At 40.4% G+C, this 15,429-nt stretch overlaps 1 protein-coding gene and 1 long non-coding RNA gene across 2 annotated transcripts in view; one reads left to right on the top strand and one right to left on the bottom strand.

Annotated features, from left to right (window-relative positions):
- The first annotated feature begins 4,207 nt into the window (after positions 1-4,207).
- Positions 4,208-12,616, top strand: LOC143960750 (interleukin-1 beta-like). The gene is made up of 7 exons (XM_077469591.1): positions 4,208-4,280; positions 4,397-4,451; positions 4,785-4,824; positions 5,336-5,549; positions 6,824-7,003; positions 8,642-8,784; positions 10,032-12,616. The coding sequence occupies exons 2-7, from the start codon at positions 4,405-4,407 to the stop codon at positions 10,239-10,241; spliced, it is 834 nt and encodes a 277-aa protein (XP_077325717.1). The 5' UTR covers positions 4,208-4,280; positions 4,397-4,404; the 3' UTR covers positions 10,242-12,616.
- LOC143960751 (uncharacterized) overlaps positions 5,210-15,429 on the bottom strand; it is a 104,820-nt gene continuing 94,600 nt past the window's right edge. The window contains exon 2 of the long non-coding RNA XR_013270374.1: positions 5,210-5,565. This is a non-coding gene — a long non-coding RNA (uncharacterized LOC143960751). The remainder of the gene's footprint in view (positions 5,566-15,429) is intronic.

The raw sequence follows: 15,429 nt of genomic DNA on the forward strand, positions 1-15,429 counted from the left end.
GCTGGTGTTAGTGCTTTATGTCACGCTGCTGATGTCAGTGCTCTCTATCACGGTGCTGGTGTCAGATGACTCTATCGCGGTGCAGGTGTCATTGCTGTATGTCACGCTGCTGATGTCAGTGCTCTCTATCACGGTGCTGCTGTCAGTGCTGTATATCACGGTGCTGGTGTTAGTGCTTTATGTCACGCTGCTGATGTCAGTGCTCTCTATCACGGTGCTGGTGTCAGATGACTCTATCGCGGTGCAGGTGTCATTGCTGTATGTCACGCTGCTGATGTCAGTGCTCTCTATCACGGTGCTGCTGTCAGTGCTGTATATCACGGTGCTGGTGTTAGTGCTTTATGTCACGCTGCTGATGTCAGTGCTCTCTATCACGGTGCTGCTGTCAGTGCTGTATATCACGGTGCTGGTGTTAGTGCTTTATGTCACGCTGCTGATGTCAGTGCTCTCTATCTCGGTGCTGTTGTCAGATCACTCTATCACGGTGCAGATGTCAATGCTGTATGTCACGCTGCTGATGTCAGTGCTCTCTATCACGGTGCTGGTGTCAGATGACTCTATCACGGTGCAGGTATCATTGCTGTATGTCACGCTGCTGGTGATCATCTCCTGCACCCTCTTCTTTGCCTACCCTGGTCCCTGACCTTCCCTCTCCTCCATTGCCTTCATGCGCTCCACAGTCCTGAATTGTCACAAGAATTTCCCATATAAAAAAAGAATGCTTGTAGTTGTCGATCCCAGATTAACCTCATACATGTGTTATGTCATTGGCCATGTGGTGGGACTATGTTTGCAGAGCTATTAATTATTTTGTGGCTGCAAATTTGACCTGTAGGTTTGCGAAGTTCGCCTCCCATTGAAGTAAATGGGGCCCGCCGCGAACGTTCCGATTCGCGAACTATCGGCCACGTTCGCGAAACGTCCCGTCGGAAGTTCGTCCATCACTACTCCTCGCGTTAATTTCTGGCAAATTTGGGTAAGGTGTCTTCTGGGACCTGTGTGTGTCACAGAAGACAGCCGACCATTCAGAAATTGCCAGGGGACTCGCGCATGCGCAGTAGGAAACGGGAGGTGAAGCCGCAAAGGCTCCACTGCCTGTTTCCCTTAGTGAGGATGGTGGTGCCAGCGCACACTATATGAGACGGCCGACATCGTGGGCGCCCTGGACAGGTAAGTGTCCTTATTAAAAGTCAGCAGCTACAGTGTTTGCAGCTGCTGACTTTTCAAAAAAAAATAACTTTACGGCTGGAACACCGCTTTAGATTTTGATTTTCATCCCTTTCATGACTAAGCCTATTTTTGGCATTTGGTGTTTACAAGTTAAAATCCATATTTTTTGCTAGAAAATTACTTGGAACCCCCAAACATTATATATATTTTTTTAGCAGAGACTCTAGAGAATAAAACGGCGATTGTTGCAATATTTTATGTCACACGGTATTTGCACAGCTGTGTTTTAAACGCAACTTTTTGGGAAAAGGGACACTTTCATGAATTAAAAAAAAAACGAAACAGTAAAATTAGCCCAATTTTTTTGCATAATGTGAAAGCTAATGTTACGCCAAGTAAATCGATACCAAACATGTCACACTTTATAATTGCACGCACTCATGGAATGACGACAAAGTATGGTACATAAAAATCTCAATAGGTGACACTTTACATTTTTTTTACGATTACCAGGTTAGCGTTACAGAGGAGGTCTAGTACTAGAATTATTGCTCTCGCTCACACGATCGTGGCGATACCTCACATGTATGATTTGAACACCGTTTACATATGCGGACGTGACTTCCGTATGCATTTTCTTTGCTTCGCGAGCTCGCGGGGACGGCGGTGGCTTTAAAATTTTTTTATTATTATTTATTTATTTATTTATTTATTACTCTTCATGGAGGGATCGGGGGTCTAAAAGACCCCGATCCCTCCTTTACACTTCAATGTATTCAGATTGCCGAAAACAGCGATTCTGAATACTGTATATTTTTTTAAAACCGGCGCCATTGGCAGCTGAGTAAACGGGAAGTGACGTCGCTTCTGTTTTTACTATTAGGAGACTGGAATGATGCCAATTACGGTGTCATTCCAGTTCCTCCCCAGCAGCCGGAGGCATCAGATCGTGAATCGGTGCTCCCCCTCCTCCCGCATAACAGCCGAGCGGCTTTTAGCCGCTTTGGTTGTTATGGCTGGATAGGCAATCGTCCTCTGTAAAAAAATGGTACTGGGATGATGCCTGCAGGTGCGGGCATCATCCCGGTATAACCCACGGAAGCCGAGTACACACATCTGCGTACGCTCGGCAGGAGAGGGTTATTCTGTTCGCTCGCTTTGCAGTTTGTAAATTGATAAAAATAAACAATTAAAATATATATATTTGAAAGCATTTTTATTTTACAGCATTTCTTTACACCTGCCTAAAACGTTTGCACAGTAGTGTATATGTGACCCCTTACCTTCTAAGGGTTTAAAATAGAAAAGCAAGGCAAAACATTTCATAAAACAATTATAAATACCTTTTTGAGTGATCACATGGCCTCTGTACTGCATAAGGTGCTTAGAGAGCTGGTGGTAGAGACTATGGGGGGGTTGTCAGCAAGAGGCAGAGAAACAGCAGTACACTGATCTTCTCAGTGAAGAACTGTGCAGTGGGGAGTGTCAGCACAAGTCTGACCACTGGAGGACATGCAGGCCGTGCTCCCAAGTAGAATGCAAAGAATAAAATTGACCACACTGGGAGGGGGTGTGCTTCTGTTCCTAGGGTGGACAGTTTTAAATAGGAATGCAGTGGGACTGGCAAGATCACCAAAATCAAGCAATACATTGAGAACAAGATAGTCTTTAGTAAATGTACATGATAACACAGACATATAACGTAAAAATTAAATGTTATGGTGACATACACTTTAAGGAAGCCAATGCATTTAAACGGGCTGCCAAAGTACCAAAAAAAATACCTGCACTATTTTTTTTTCAACAGAATGCACCACAACGTGTGTTTTAAAAAAAATATTTACTACAGTGGGGGTTATTTACGAAAGGCAAATCCACTGTGCACTTTCAGTGCACTGAAAGTGCACTTGGAAGTGCAGTCGCGCTAAATTTAATGGGTAGATCTGAAATGAGGGGAAGCTCTGCTGATTTTATCATCCAATCATGTGCAAGCTAAAATGCTGTTTTTTATTTTCCTTCCATGTCCCCCTCGGGTTTCTACAGTGACTGCACTTCCAAGTGCACTTGCAGTACAAAGTGGATTTTCCTTTAGTAAATAACCCCCTTTGTGTCTTTTTAGTATTGCTAGTATTTAGTAATGGAAATGTCACTTATCTCAGTGAATTTGGTGAAATTATGTTAACTTTGGTCTCCTACTCAAAAAAAAAGTATTTTTATGCTCGCACAATATTAATAAAGTCAATTTTCACCAATTAAAGTGGAGTTCCACCCAAAAATGTAACTTCCGCTTTAAGCACTGCTCGCCCCCTTGCATGCCACATTTGGCATGTCATTTTTTGGGGGTGGGAGTGGGGGCTTCGTTAGGAGGGGGATTTCCTGTCCCACTTCCTCCTTCCACCCAGGGATCGCCAAGGCGACTCCTCCTTTCGCCTTAGGCGGCCCCTCCCTCTAGGCGATCTCCTGGGACACATGACAGGTCCCAGAAGATCGCCTGTCCACTCCGGGAGCGCAGCTCGACTCGCGCATGCACCGTGCGTGCCCGGCCATGATGCCGAAAGCTATCACGGCCGGGTGCCCAGAGTGGAAATGGAGACGCCAGTGGAGAGGAGGGGGAGAGGAGCGGCACTCTGTTTGGCCACATCGCTGGACCGTAAAACAAGTAAGTGACTGTTTATTAAAAGTCAGCAACTACACTTTTTGTAGCTGCTGACTTTTAATAAACATAAACAGCCTGTAAATCCACTTTAACAGCATATATACTTTTAACATTCCCTACTCTTGTAGTAAAAGTTCTTCTAGCAGCAGTATATTCCCACAAAAAATAACGAAAACCCCACAGGCTATGATGAAATATAGTGTAGTCGTCACATCCTGATACGCTCATCAATAAACAACAATAGGATTTTTATGCTGTGCGCAGCTCCTATACAGAGGATGTATGTGAAAATCCTACATTGCTCAAGAATTTTTCAGCCACGCCTTCATGGGCTATTAAAGTAGCCGGAGGGAAGTGTTTAGACACATTCACTAAGGCAAAGCCTCCGATAACATTCCTCTTATAGAGGAGGAAAGTGACAGCTCTCAATTTGTAGCTTTTCTAAAATCGCAAGGTATGATTTTTTTCCCGTATATTTCTTAAATGCTATTTTATCTATTTGTATTGGAACAGGGCATAGCTGTAACAGCAAATTGTAAATGTTTTTTTTTTAATATTGTCTCTCCACAGAAAGTACAATGGCAGTAGTTCCTGAAATAGACGACCTCCCAATGGACAGCTACAGGTACGGTCACTAAATTATTTAATGATTACAAATTATTTATGCTGAGAAAGATGAATGTTAGGGTCAACAATATAAATTCATAGAATATTTTATATTTAAATTCTCTCTCTCTCTCTCTCTCTCTCTATCTATATATATATATATATATATATATATATATATATATATATATATATATATATATAGTTACATTTATATGCATTTATTTTATTTTATATTTAGCTAGATATGTTTAAAATCACTAGCTCCTGTTGCAAGCAATTTAGTACTAGTTTAACGCTACGTTGCCGTGTTCACTTACAGCATAATAATAATTTATTTTTTTGTGTTTAGTGAAGAAGAATTTTATTCAGAATGCTCCACTGAAATTAAGGTAAATTGTGATTGAAATAATGTTACTTTACAATGATTGCATGTGCTTGTTTTCTATAATATCCCTAAAGCTGGAATAGCATGCAAACATTTAAATATACAGCTGAAATACAAAAGTTTGAGTTTTTTTTTTTTTTTTATCTGTTCAAGGATAGGTATTTTTGTTCAGCCATTCTTGGGATTCACACAGCTCTTTCTAATGAGAAAGGTGACATCACGACTTTGTGATCCAAGTATGGCAGCTTCCTATGCCACCTTATCTTATTGAACAATGAGAGATCATCATCACACTGATGATTACCGTAATTGTCACAGTTGACATGTATGCATTGCAGCTGTGTAGTTAACTGTTTTCCTGATGTTCTACTATACAAATAAGGCAAGAATCAATAAAAAAAATAAAATACTTTATTTGACATGATAATATATTCCAAATAATTTCTTAATATAGACAGATAATATTTAACATTTAAATTCAAAATTTTAAATCTCAAATTGAAATTATTTTACAGGTCGATATTAACCACTTTGGACAGAAAGGTTGCATTTCTTCTGAGCCAATCTGCAGATCTGGCATAACCCGGGACATTAGAAAGCCAAGAAAACCTATGCTTTCCTTAAAGAAAGCAATCAATTTAGTAGTCATTATTGGAAGGGTGTCAGGAAAGAAAAATTTTGAGTGCCTGTTCGATGACCAGGATCTGCTGAATTACATCTTAGTGGAGGGTAAGTTTCTTAACACCTTAAATTAGAAGACAAATTCATTAAATTAATGACTGTTTATCTAGCACCTAAGGATAGCCAGATATACTAACATATTTTACTACTAATATGACTAGAAAAAAAAATACAATAAGAGATACCGTACATTTTGTGGTAAAAGCATTTTCTTTATTCTACCTAAATTTATTAAAAGGAACAATACACATTTTCAGATATATTTGATTTTATCAATGAGTGTTAATGATAAAAAAAAAAAAAACGTGTTTCCGTATTTCTAAATACATTTTCACAAGGAGACAGACATATTTGCTCATTACATATGCAGGCTCTGCTTAGCAGTGGTACACAGTGACTGTGCTTTGCTGCTTCTCTATTTCAATGCAATTGTATATGTAAGGTATGACCTGACTGATAGGTAGACTTTGAGGTTAATTTTAGCATGGCAGTCAAAAATCTTCTTCAATAAATTGTAGCTGTATTTTTTTTTTAATACTCAATCATGTGCAGATACAATAGACTCTTTTTCCTTTTCACATGATCAATACATTGAAGTGAAATGAGGATAAGAGTGTTTCAACTGTTATCAGTCTGATTATGTAAGGCCCCATACACACTATTAGATTTTCTGCAGATTTATGTCTTCAGATTTACCAAAACTATATAATATGAGGTCAAACCTTAAGGGTTTCAATTTGTATGCAATCAGACAGGCCCTTGCACTGTGTGGTTTTAATAGTGTGTCTGGGGCCTTGAACTAAAATTAATTTATCTCAGCAGTCCTTGGGTAGGGATGCTCATCGCATTACCAAATACGCAGAAGAACACTAGAATGGGAATTAACAAACCTATGTTTATGTAGGTTACAATAATCAAATATGGCACAACAAACATATAAAACATGAAAAGTGCACAAAATGTGTGCTATGTGAAACCCATTAACTATTCCCTTTAAAAATTATATCCCTTTGTATTGTCTAATGTATGCCATTTTTATATGTGTATTCACATAATATGTAGCAAAAACATAAACAGAGTAGGGTTTAGAGTAGTCTTTCTCCGCCAGGGTTCTGTGGAACCCTAGGGTTCTTCCAGAGTTTGCTAGAGGTTCCTTGAGCAATGAGTAGTTTCTTTCTCTCAGATAAGTGACCACTGACACCAATAATCTTTTTAGCTATCTGTATGGTGAGATTTTTTCCAACAGATCACCAATGAAAGAACCATTCTTCCCACTAACCACCAAAGTAACTAACATGCTCCTCTTTTTTTTCTGTTTTTAGAAGACATTTCCTTCAGTAATGTGGATGAGACAAGTGCAGCCGCACCGAAATTCCGCTACAATAACACAACGGTGCATTTCATTCGGGACAGCAGGCAGAAGTGTCTCGCACTGCAGGAACACCAAGGAAATGCCCACCTTGTGGCTCTGTTTTTACAAGGGAACAACCGTACCAGTGAAGGTATGCTCTCATTTACAGTTCAGTGTTCTACAGTATAAAAAATTATCTGTTATGTTGGAGGTTGGAGATCTTTTATTGTCTGGTAAAAGCTAACATAAGCTACTTGTTTGGAAAAAAAAAAATGTAAATATAAAAGAAACTAAAGCTTGTTATTTAGGCTGCATTCACACCTGAGAGAATTGTTGCAGGCAGAAAGTCACAAGTTTTTATCACGTTTTTTGCAGCTATTTTGCAAAGTTTTTGTACAAGGCAAAGGGTCACCAATGTAAAAAGCAGAAAAACGCCTGTAATCTGCCTAAAAAGAAGCTCATGTATTTTTTTTGAGCTTCAGTTGTTTTGCTTCAGGCGACAGAATGTTAAGATGTGAACAGGGGCCATTTAAATGAATGGGATTTTGCTTGTTGGGCATTTTGGAATTTTTGAGATGAGCTATTTACGAGCATTTTACGAGCTGAAAACGCTCAGGTGTGAATGCAAAGCGATTGTTCAGCTCTACTAAGTAGGAAGTATAGCTTTCTTATGTATTTAGCAAATATCAGTCCCCCATGTACATAAACTAACAAACTGCACACAGACATGATTTATTTTTTATTTGTTTTGAAAATCTGTTTATTGAGCTTTGAAACAATTAACAACAACAAAAAAAACGAAAACAAATAACAAAAACAAAAAAAAAAACAGCACACATTGGTCATGACAATAGTGGGCTTTGGTACCTACAGAGACATGAGATGAGGCAAACAATTACATGCAATATAGCAGTGAGCTCAAGACCCCACAATGGTCCCAGCAGGTGGCATTCACGGGTAAGATGGCGCCATGGGGCTAGAACGTCTATCACCAAACTAAGATTACATTTACAATTGCAAATTCTTATTCATTTCATTGGGTGAGGGTGTCAGGTTCTCAAGACCCCACAATGGTCCCAGCAGGTGACATTCACGGGTAAGATGGCGCCATGGGGCTAGAACGTCTATCACCAAACTAAGATAACATTTACAATTGCAAATTCTTATTCATTGGGTGAGGGTGTCAGGTTAAGAAGGGAGCAAGTCAGAGGCCTGTGGAGGGATCTGACAGCCATTTGGACCAGATCTTACCATATTTTTGGGGGCAACCCCTATTAGCATAACAGTCTTTGTATAGGGGCATGCTGTTGAGACACGATTTATTTTAACATAAAAAAAAAAAAAAGAAAATGCTACCGCCATATGGGAAGCTAGGCAATATCCATACGCCACTTCCCACAAACCTCAGCCTTGTTGGCACTTCTAAATGCATTCTAAGTAAAAAAAGTTCTGAGGAGCATTGCAATAATCAGAGGTTTTATTAGTATTAAAGGCAAAAATAGTACCATTGATTTTAGATTTATTGCAAGCTGCTCTTTAGACCTTTGTTCACTTTGAAGTTTCAACTGATGACATTCACATATACAGTAGAACACATACAGTACATAAAACATAAATATATATTATAATCCATTTCTTTAAGATTGATTTTATTTATTACATGACAGTAAAGCACAACTGATTAAATTTAGTTGTTTATACATCTCTGTGTGAGTTATGTATTTTTAGTTACATCTTGTGACAGAAAAAACAAGAATGCATTTTTAATAGATTTTCTTTATTTTGTTAGCAAAGATAAACATGGGTGCCTACATCTCTTCACCTTTCAATGGACAGACAAGGCCAGTTACATTGAGTATTGTAGGTCGCAACCTCTATTTATCTTGCAGAGTTGAAGAGGGAGACCAAGATACTCCAGTGTTATCACTAACGGTAAGCATTGGTCGCTGACTTTTACTGCTATTAGAAACAGTATATAGAAATCCCACAGGAAGATATTAACATAGGCACATGTTCATATATTAATAGGTTTTAAAGCGGGGTTCCACCCTAAAGTGGAACTTCTGCTGATCGGAACCCTCCCCCCCTCCGGTGTCACAATTTGCACCTTTCAGGGGGGGGGGGGTGCAGATACCTGTCAAAGGTATTTACACCCACTTCCTCTTCCTGTCCCTGCGCACTGTCTGCTGGGACACACACGGGTCCCATAGACAGCGCGGACAATTCTTATTGCGCTGCGCGACACGCGGATGCGCAGTAGGGAACCGGGAAGTGAAGCCGCAGCACTTCACTTCCTGATTCCCTCACCTAGAATGGTGACGACAGCAGCCGAGCGATCGATAGGCCTCGGCTGCCGGCATCGCTGGACCCCGGGACAGGTGAGTGTCCATTTATTAAAAGTCAGCAGCTGCAGTATTTGTAGCTGCTGGCTTTTAATATTTTTTTCCACAGTGCAATCCCGTTTTAATAAGTGATTTCTACTCTGCATGTATATGTAATTGTAAGCAGTCTAAAAGCTAATAGGACAACTATACCTTTTGTTTACCCTTCCTGGAGAAATACTTACTATTATCATTGATCCAACAATTTTCACTGTGTGGTTTTGCCCAGAGCCGCACAGTCTTGCTTTTAGAAAGTGACCCTGCCAAGTCCTTTTCATTCTCTGCATACTGCCAGCAATCATTCCTATGGGGAGAGCTGTACTCCCCAAGATTGCTGCTGGCCACCATCATTACAGCTCTACATAGGAATAAATGTGTTTGCATGTGCAAGATAAAGAGGACCAAGGGGAGAAACTCCATCAAGAATGGAACTATGTAAGGGATGTAAGGGATGTAGGGACATGCCTTAAAGGACAACTTATACCAAAAGTCCAGTTGTCTTTTAAAGAATGATTGTAAATTCTGGGTGAAGGTACAATCTAAGGTTGGACCATTTGGGCTTGTGGATACATTCCTCAACACAGAAAATTAGGAATTACATATCAAGTCTTGGTAGGTTAGATTTAATTGCACTGTGTAAAATAATGAATTACAATCTTTACAATTCTTAGATTGAATTTCATCGACCTAACCTTGACCAGGGGAGGGGGGATCTATCACTAATTGTGTTTCCGATTTGGCTTCTTTTTTTATTTCTGAATCTCTTCTAAATTCTACTCTTTGGTATTTCTTTAATAGGAGGTTAAAAACATCCAGGAAAAGAAGAATGATGACTTGCACCCCTTTCTGTTTTACAAAAGAATAAATGGCAATTCCAGCAATACCTTTGAATCCGTTGCTTTCCCTGGCTGGTATATTTGTACCTCCCAGGCGGAAAACCAATTTGTGCAAATGAAGCCACAAAGTGATCAAGTGCACATAAAGGATTTCCTGCTTTATTCACCCTAATAACCTCAGAACCAACCCATGCATGTATGTACCATGTACAGTGCAAAACCTTGTGTCTTTTCTGTTATATATTTGAATATGTTACTCAGTTGACCCAAACTGTTGTTCAGATGTGACAGAATCAGTTTAATGTATCGAACTTTTATAAAGTTCATAGTCTTGGTATGAGACAAAAAAGTAACTCAATCAAGAGTTATTTAACTATATTCTATTTATATTTATATTATTATTATTATTATTATACAGGATTTATATAGCTCCAACAGTTTATGCAGCGTTTTACAATATAAAAAGGAGACAATACTGTTATAATACAATAAAATACAAGAGGATTAAGAAGGCCCTGCTCAGAAGAGCTTACAATCTAATAGGGTGGGGTAGGTGGTACAAAAGGTTGTAACTGTTAAACTTAGGACTATGGAGTACTGGCTGTTGGTTTTAGCAGTTAGTAAATCATTAGTGAGTTAAAGTAAGCCATTTTCATGGAGTTCTGCGAGCGAAAGCCAGACTGTAAGGGGTCAAGAAGGTTATTTTCACTAAGGTAAGATCAAGCGTTCTAGAAGTTTAAAGGTGATTGGGAGCAATGAGGTGGATCTTATGTTGTTCAGGTTGGGGGGGGGGGGGGGGTCCAGTGAGGGCTTTTTAAGTATGGGAGTGATCTGCGCATGTTTTAGAGGTGAGGGGAAGGTGCTACTAGAGAGGGAGGGATTGAAGATGTGAGTGAGGGAGCATGGGATAGAAGAAGAGGGTGACCGTAGTAGTTGTGAGGGAACAGGATTAAAGGGACAATTGGTTAGGTGGACATCTGAGAAAAGTTTTGCAACCTTTTCAGTAGTAGCCAATTCAAAAGAGGAGAGTGTTGAATGTGCTGTTAGGCAAGGTATGTTGGGTGGGGAAGATGTACGCACAGTGGAGGAGTGCAGAGATGGGAGAATACAAGGTATTACCATTGGAGTGAGTGGAAGTGTCCATTGGGTTAGGTCAAAAGATGAGGTTAAGTCGAGAAGTTTAGCTGTAAGTGGTCTGTTAACATTGACAGGAATATTGAAGTCACCAAGAATGATCATGGGTATTTCAGAGGAGAGAAAGTAGGGTAGCCAGGCAGAAAAGTCATCAAGAAAGTGTGATACTGGTCCAGGAGGCCGATAAATTGCTGCAATCCTCAGAGAAATAGGAGAAAACAAACGGATACAGTGCATCTCGAAAGAAGAGAGGGATACAGAGGGAAGGGTAGGAAGGACTTGTTGGGTTAGAAGGAATCCAACTCCACCTCTTTTCTGTCTGTTGGGTCTGGGGGAGTGAGTCCAATGGGGGCCACCATGGGAGAGGGCAGCAGAAGAAGTTGAGTCAAAATTTTGAAGCCAGGTTATGTCGAGTATGTTAAAGCCATGAGAGATTAGCTTGTTACAGATGGAGCAGGTGTTCCAAAGGGGACAGGAGATAGTTGGGCTGCTTTGAGGAAGCAGGGGGGTAGAAATGAAACTGAGTGTATTGCAGTGGTTGACAGAGGAAGAGGAGTATTGGATATGTGGCTTGAAGTTGGAAAATGGCGGTCCAAGATTAGGAGAAATGTCACCTGAAACTAGGAGAAGGAGGAGGGTGAGGAAGGGAAGATGGGAGTGGGGTGTGCATGAGCGCACATGTGTCTAGTGGCCCTGGTGTTTATGTCAGCATGTGGGTGCAGTAGTAGGGTGAGGGTAGGAGTGAGGGTGATATGTGCATGCTGCAGGGTAGAGAGGAAGGGCAGAGTAAGTAGAATTTGAGGATAGAAAACAACGATGTGAGAAGGAAGAGAATGAGGAGCATGTTAGTGGATAAAGAGTGGGAATATGACTTGATATAAAATAAATGTCAAATGCTGGTTTGCTTATCGTCTTGCAGAGTTCTTGTATCTTCATCCAGCTTTATTTTGTAATATCTCTTGTGATTCATATTGCATTGCAAGTTATATTATGTATTTTATATTTAATTATTTATTAATTCTAATATTTTATTTATTTTAAACAATAAACAATGGAACACAATATAAAACATACATTTTGTCCCTGATTATAAGGCAAATATGAACTGAAATGTTTTAAAATAACTGCACATGGAGGAGTATTATGGCTGTACTGTTTATTTTTCTAAAGTGTTGTATGATGTTCAGAAAATGTAACGTCAGTATAGCTATATGTCTGGCTATATTGAACCTGGTTATTTGTTCTTTTTTCTTTAATAAACACATTGAAATATAAAATAACTGCACAGAATACACAAAGAGGACAAAAATGCTATTTTTTTTTTATATTTATGAACTGTATATTTGTAATGTTTAGGAAAATGATTGTATTTTATATGACAGACTTTGATGTAAATAAATGTTATGTAAACAAGATTCTTTTGTAATGATAATCTTTTGCATTCTGCAGTTTTTTCCATGATGGAACATAAATGATGTGGCTAAAATTGCGACAAAGTGGCATAAACAAACATGGTTAAATATAGCTATGCCTGCTTACAGTGTACTCTGTCAAGCCACAGTCCTTGCAACCATGAAATAAAAATTTACTTTAAAAAATAAAACAAAATATAGACATCAGTGGGACACTGATGCAGAATTTCTGTAATTTTGCTAAAATCCTAGGATACTCCCACATAATCTGGAACCGTTGGGAAGTATGAAAGAGGATGCAGGTGTCAGGCATGAGAAAGAGGGTACTGATATCAGGGATGAAAAAGAGGGTACAAGTCTGGAGCAGAGGCTGATGTGGTGGTAGAATCAGAGGGGGCAGGTGTGAAGGATAAAGAAGACAGTATCGGTGAGAGGGAAGAAAAAGAGCAGTGTCTAGCAGTGTGCAGAGGGTTGAATTTCAATGTTAACAAGCAGTCACACCCCTTTAGCACCCGATGGGTTATAATTATATACAAGTTATTAGGATTTGAGCACAAACATATCTAATTTCTATTGTATAGTGAAGGTCAGTGACCAGACTGTAACTCTCCATCAACTATGTCTTTGTACCTCATATCGGTGCTATATCAACGGAAGTATTTTATAGGCAAGAAAGTATTTTGAATTTTGCAGAGTAGAGTAGGGACTGGCCAGAGAGGCATCACTTTGACACAGTTGTTCAGCTCAAACTTGTGTTGCAATTTATGTGAACTAAAAGTCCCTTTTTTATGCAAGATTTGCTAGAAACATTTAAGAGCTGCAGGTGAGAGAGGGAAAGATGTGAAAGGGGAAGAAGAGGGTACAGTTGTAGAGGAAGAAGATGGTACAGGTGTGGAGGACAGGGGGGTACAGGTATGGAGGAGGAAGAAGAGGGTACAGGTGAGATGGAAAAAGAAGGTAGAGGTTTGGAGGAAGATGAGGGTATGGGTGAGTGATAAGAAGAATGTACAGATGAGAAAGAAGAAAAGGGTACAGATGGAAGGGAGGAAGAGGGTACAGTTGTCGAGGAAGAAAGGACAGGTGTGGAGTAGGGATGGCCAAACTGTTCGCCCGGCGGTCGATTCGTGGCGAATTTTGCGTGTTCATGATTCGCCAGTTTGGCGGACTATTGCCGCTGTTCGCCCTGGCGGACTTATGTGTTTACAGTGTGAAAGAACTTTGACCCATGATGACCCATGATGACACATCCATCATGGGGTACAGGACAGCCAATGGAGACATTTCAGCACATGGACAATTGGACATTCCCCCTAACTTATAAATAGACCTGATCTGGCGGCCATTTTACATTCTTTCTTGTGTCATTATAGGGAGAGGTTTCTGTGTGGAGCAGGGAGAGACTGCAGTGACACAAATCGCTAGCTATTAGTTCCACAAAAGTCCTTTTGAGGACTGGTATGGTATAGGTGTAGTACAGTATATAGGGTTGAGTGCACTGCTGTGCTAGTGATTGTTGCAGCAGCCTGTCTTTTGTCAGTGCAGGGAGGGACAGGACGCTGTGTGCAGCAGGGACAGTCAGTTTAATTACTAGCTGTTACTATTAGGTCCACAAAGGTCCTTTTAAGGACTGGTATTGGTGTACAGAATATAGGGTTCAGTGCACTGCTGTGCATGTGATTGCAGCAGCCTGTCTTTTGTCAGTGCAGCAGGGACAGTCAGTTTAATCACTAGCTGTTATTATTAGGTCCACAAAGGTCCTTTTAAGGACTGGTATGGTATAGGTGTAGTACAGTATATAGGGTTGTACACGTATAATATACTTTCTTCCAAATATAGAAAGAATATTATACTTGACTGTTGCCCTATTCTGCAGCAGTCCTTTTTCAGTGTAGGGACTGAGGTACAGTCTGCACATCACTAGCTACTCGGTCCACAAAGGTCCTTGTAAGGACTGGTATAGCTGTACAATATATAGGGTGCTGGTGCACTACTGCTGCCCTATTCTGCAGCAGTCCTTTATCAGTGTAGGGACTGAGGTACAGTCTGCACATCACTAGCTACTCGGTGCACAAAGGTCCTTGTAAGGACTGGTATAGCTGTACTATTTGGTGTGCAGTATATAGGTGTGTAATACACGTATAAAATACTTGCACATATAGAAAGCATAGTATAGTGCGTTTCCACTGTGCAGCATTGTAACTGCTGAGCGTTTCTGCAGCAATACTACAAAGAGTGACAAACGCAATCCAAAAAAAAGTATTATAACTTGTGAGATAGACCAGTGGCCCCCAAAAATGACATATTGAAGAGGGGTGTTATATACCTTCTTCTACATACATACTGCACTTCTCTAGAGACTTTTGTCACAGGGTCATTTAAAAAATGACAGGCAGAGGAAGAGGCAGGCCCTTCCGCAGGGGTGGTAGGGGTAGGGCAGGAGCAACAGACTTGAGCCAAAGTGGCAAATTGCAGAAGGTGTGTGCGATTACGTAAAAGGACGCACCAGACTTGGCTGAGTGGCTCACTCAGCCTTACTCTTCTGCACCCTCCTCATCTTCTCGATCTGCACCCTCTTCTTCACTCTCTGCTATGTGCACCCCCAAAGACACTACCACCAACACCACCATATACCTTCCGCTTGAGTCACAGGAATTATTTTCCGATCCATATCAAGACATTTCTGATGCGCAGCCACTCTTGGCATTGGATCAGGAAGAGGAGGTAGCAACAACTGCCACTCAGCAGTCTGATGACAGTACCCAGATCAGTCCAAGGAGGAGGTTGGTCCCCGCTGTTGCTGCCTACTCCGAGATC

This window comes from Lithobates pipiens, unplaced genomic scaffold, assembly GCF_037356315.1.
Source record: "Lithobates pipiens isolate NorthernLeopardFrog02 unplaced genomic scaffold, aLitPip1_a1.2 Scaffold_8, whole genome shotgun sequence".
Lineage (NCBI taxonomy): Eukaryota > Metazoa > Chordata > Amphibia > Anura > Ranidae > Lithobates > Lithobates pipiens.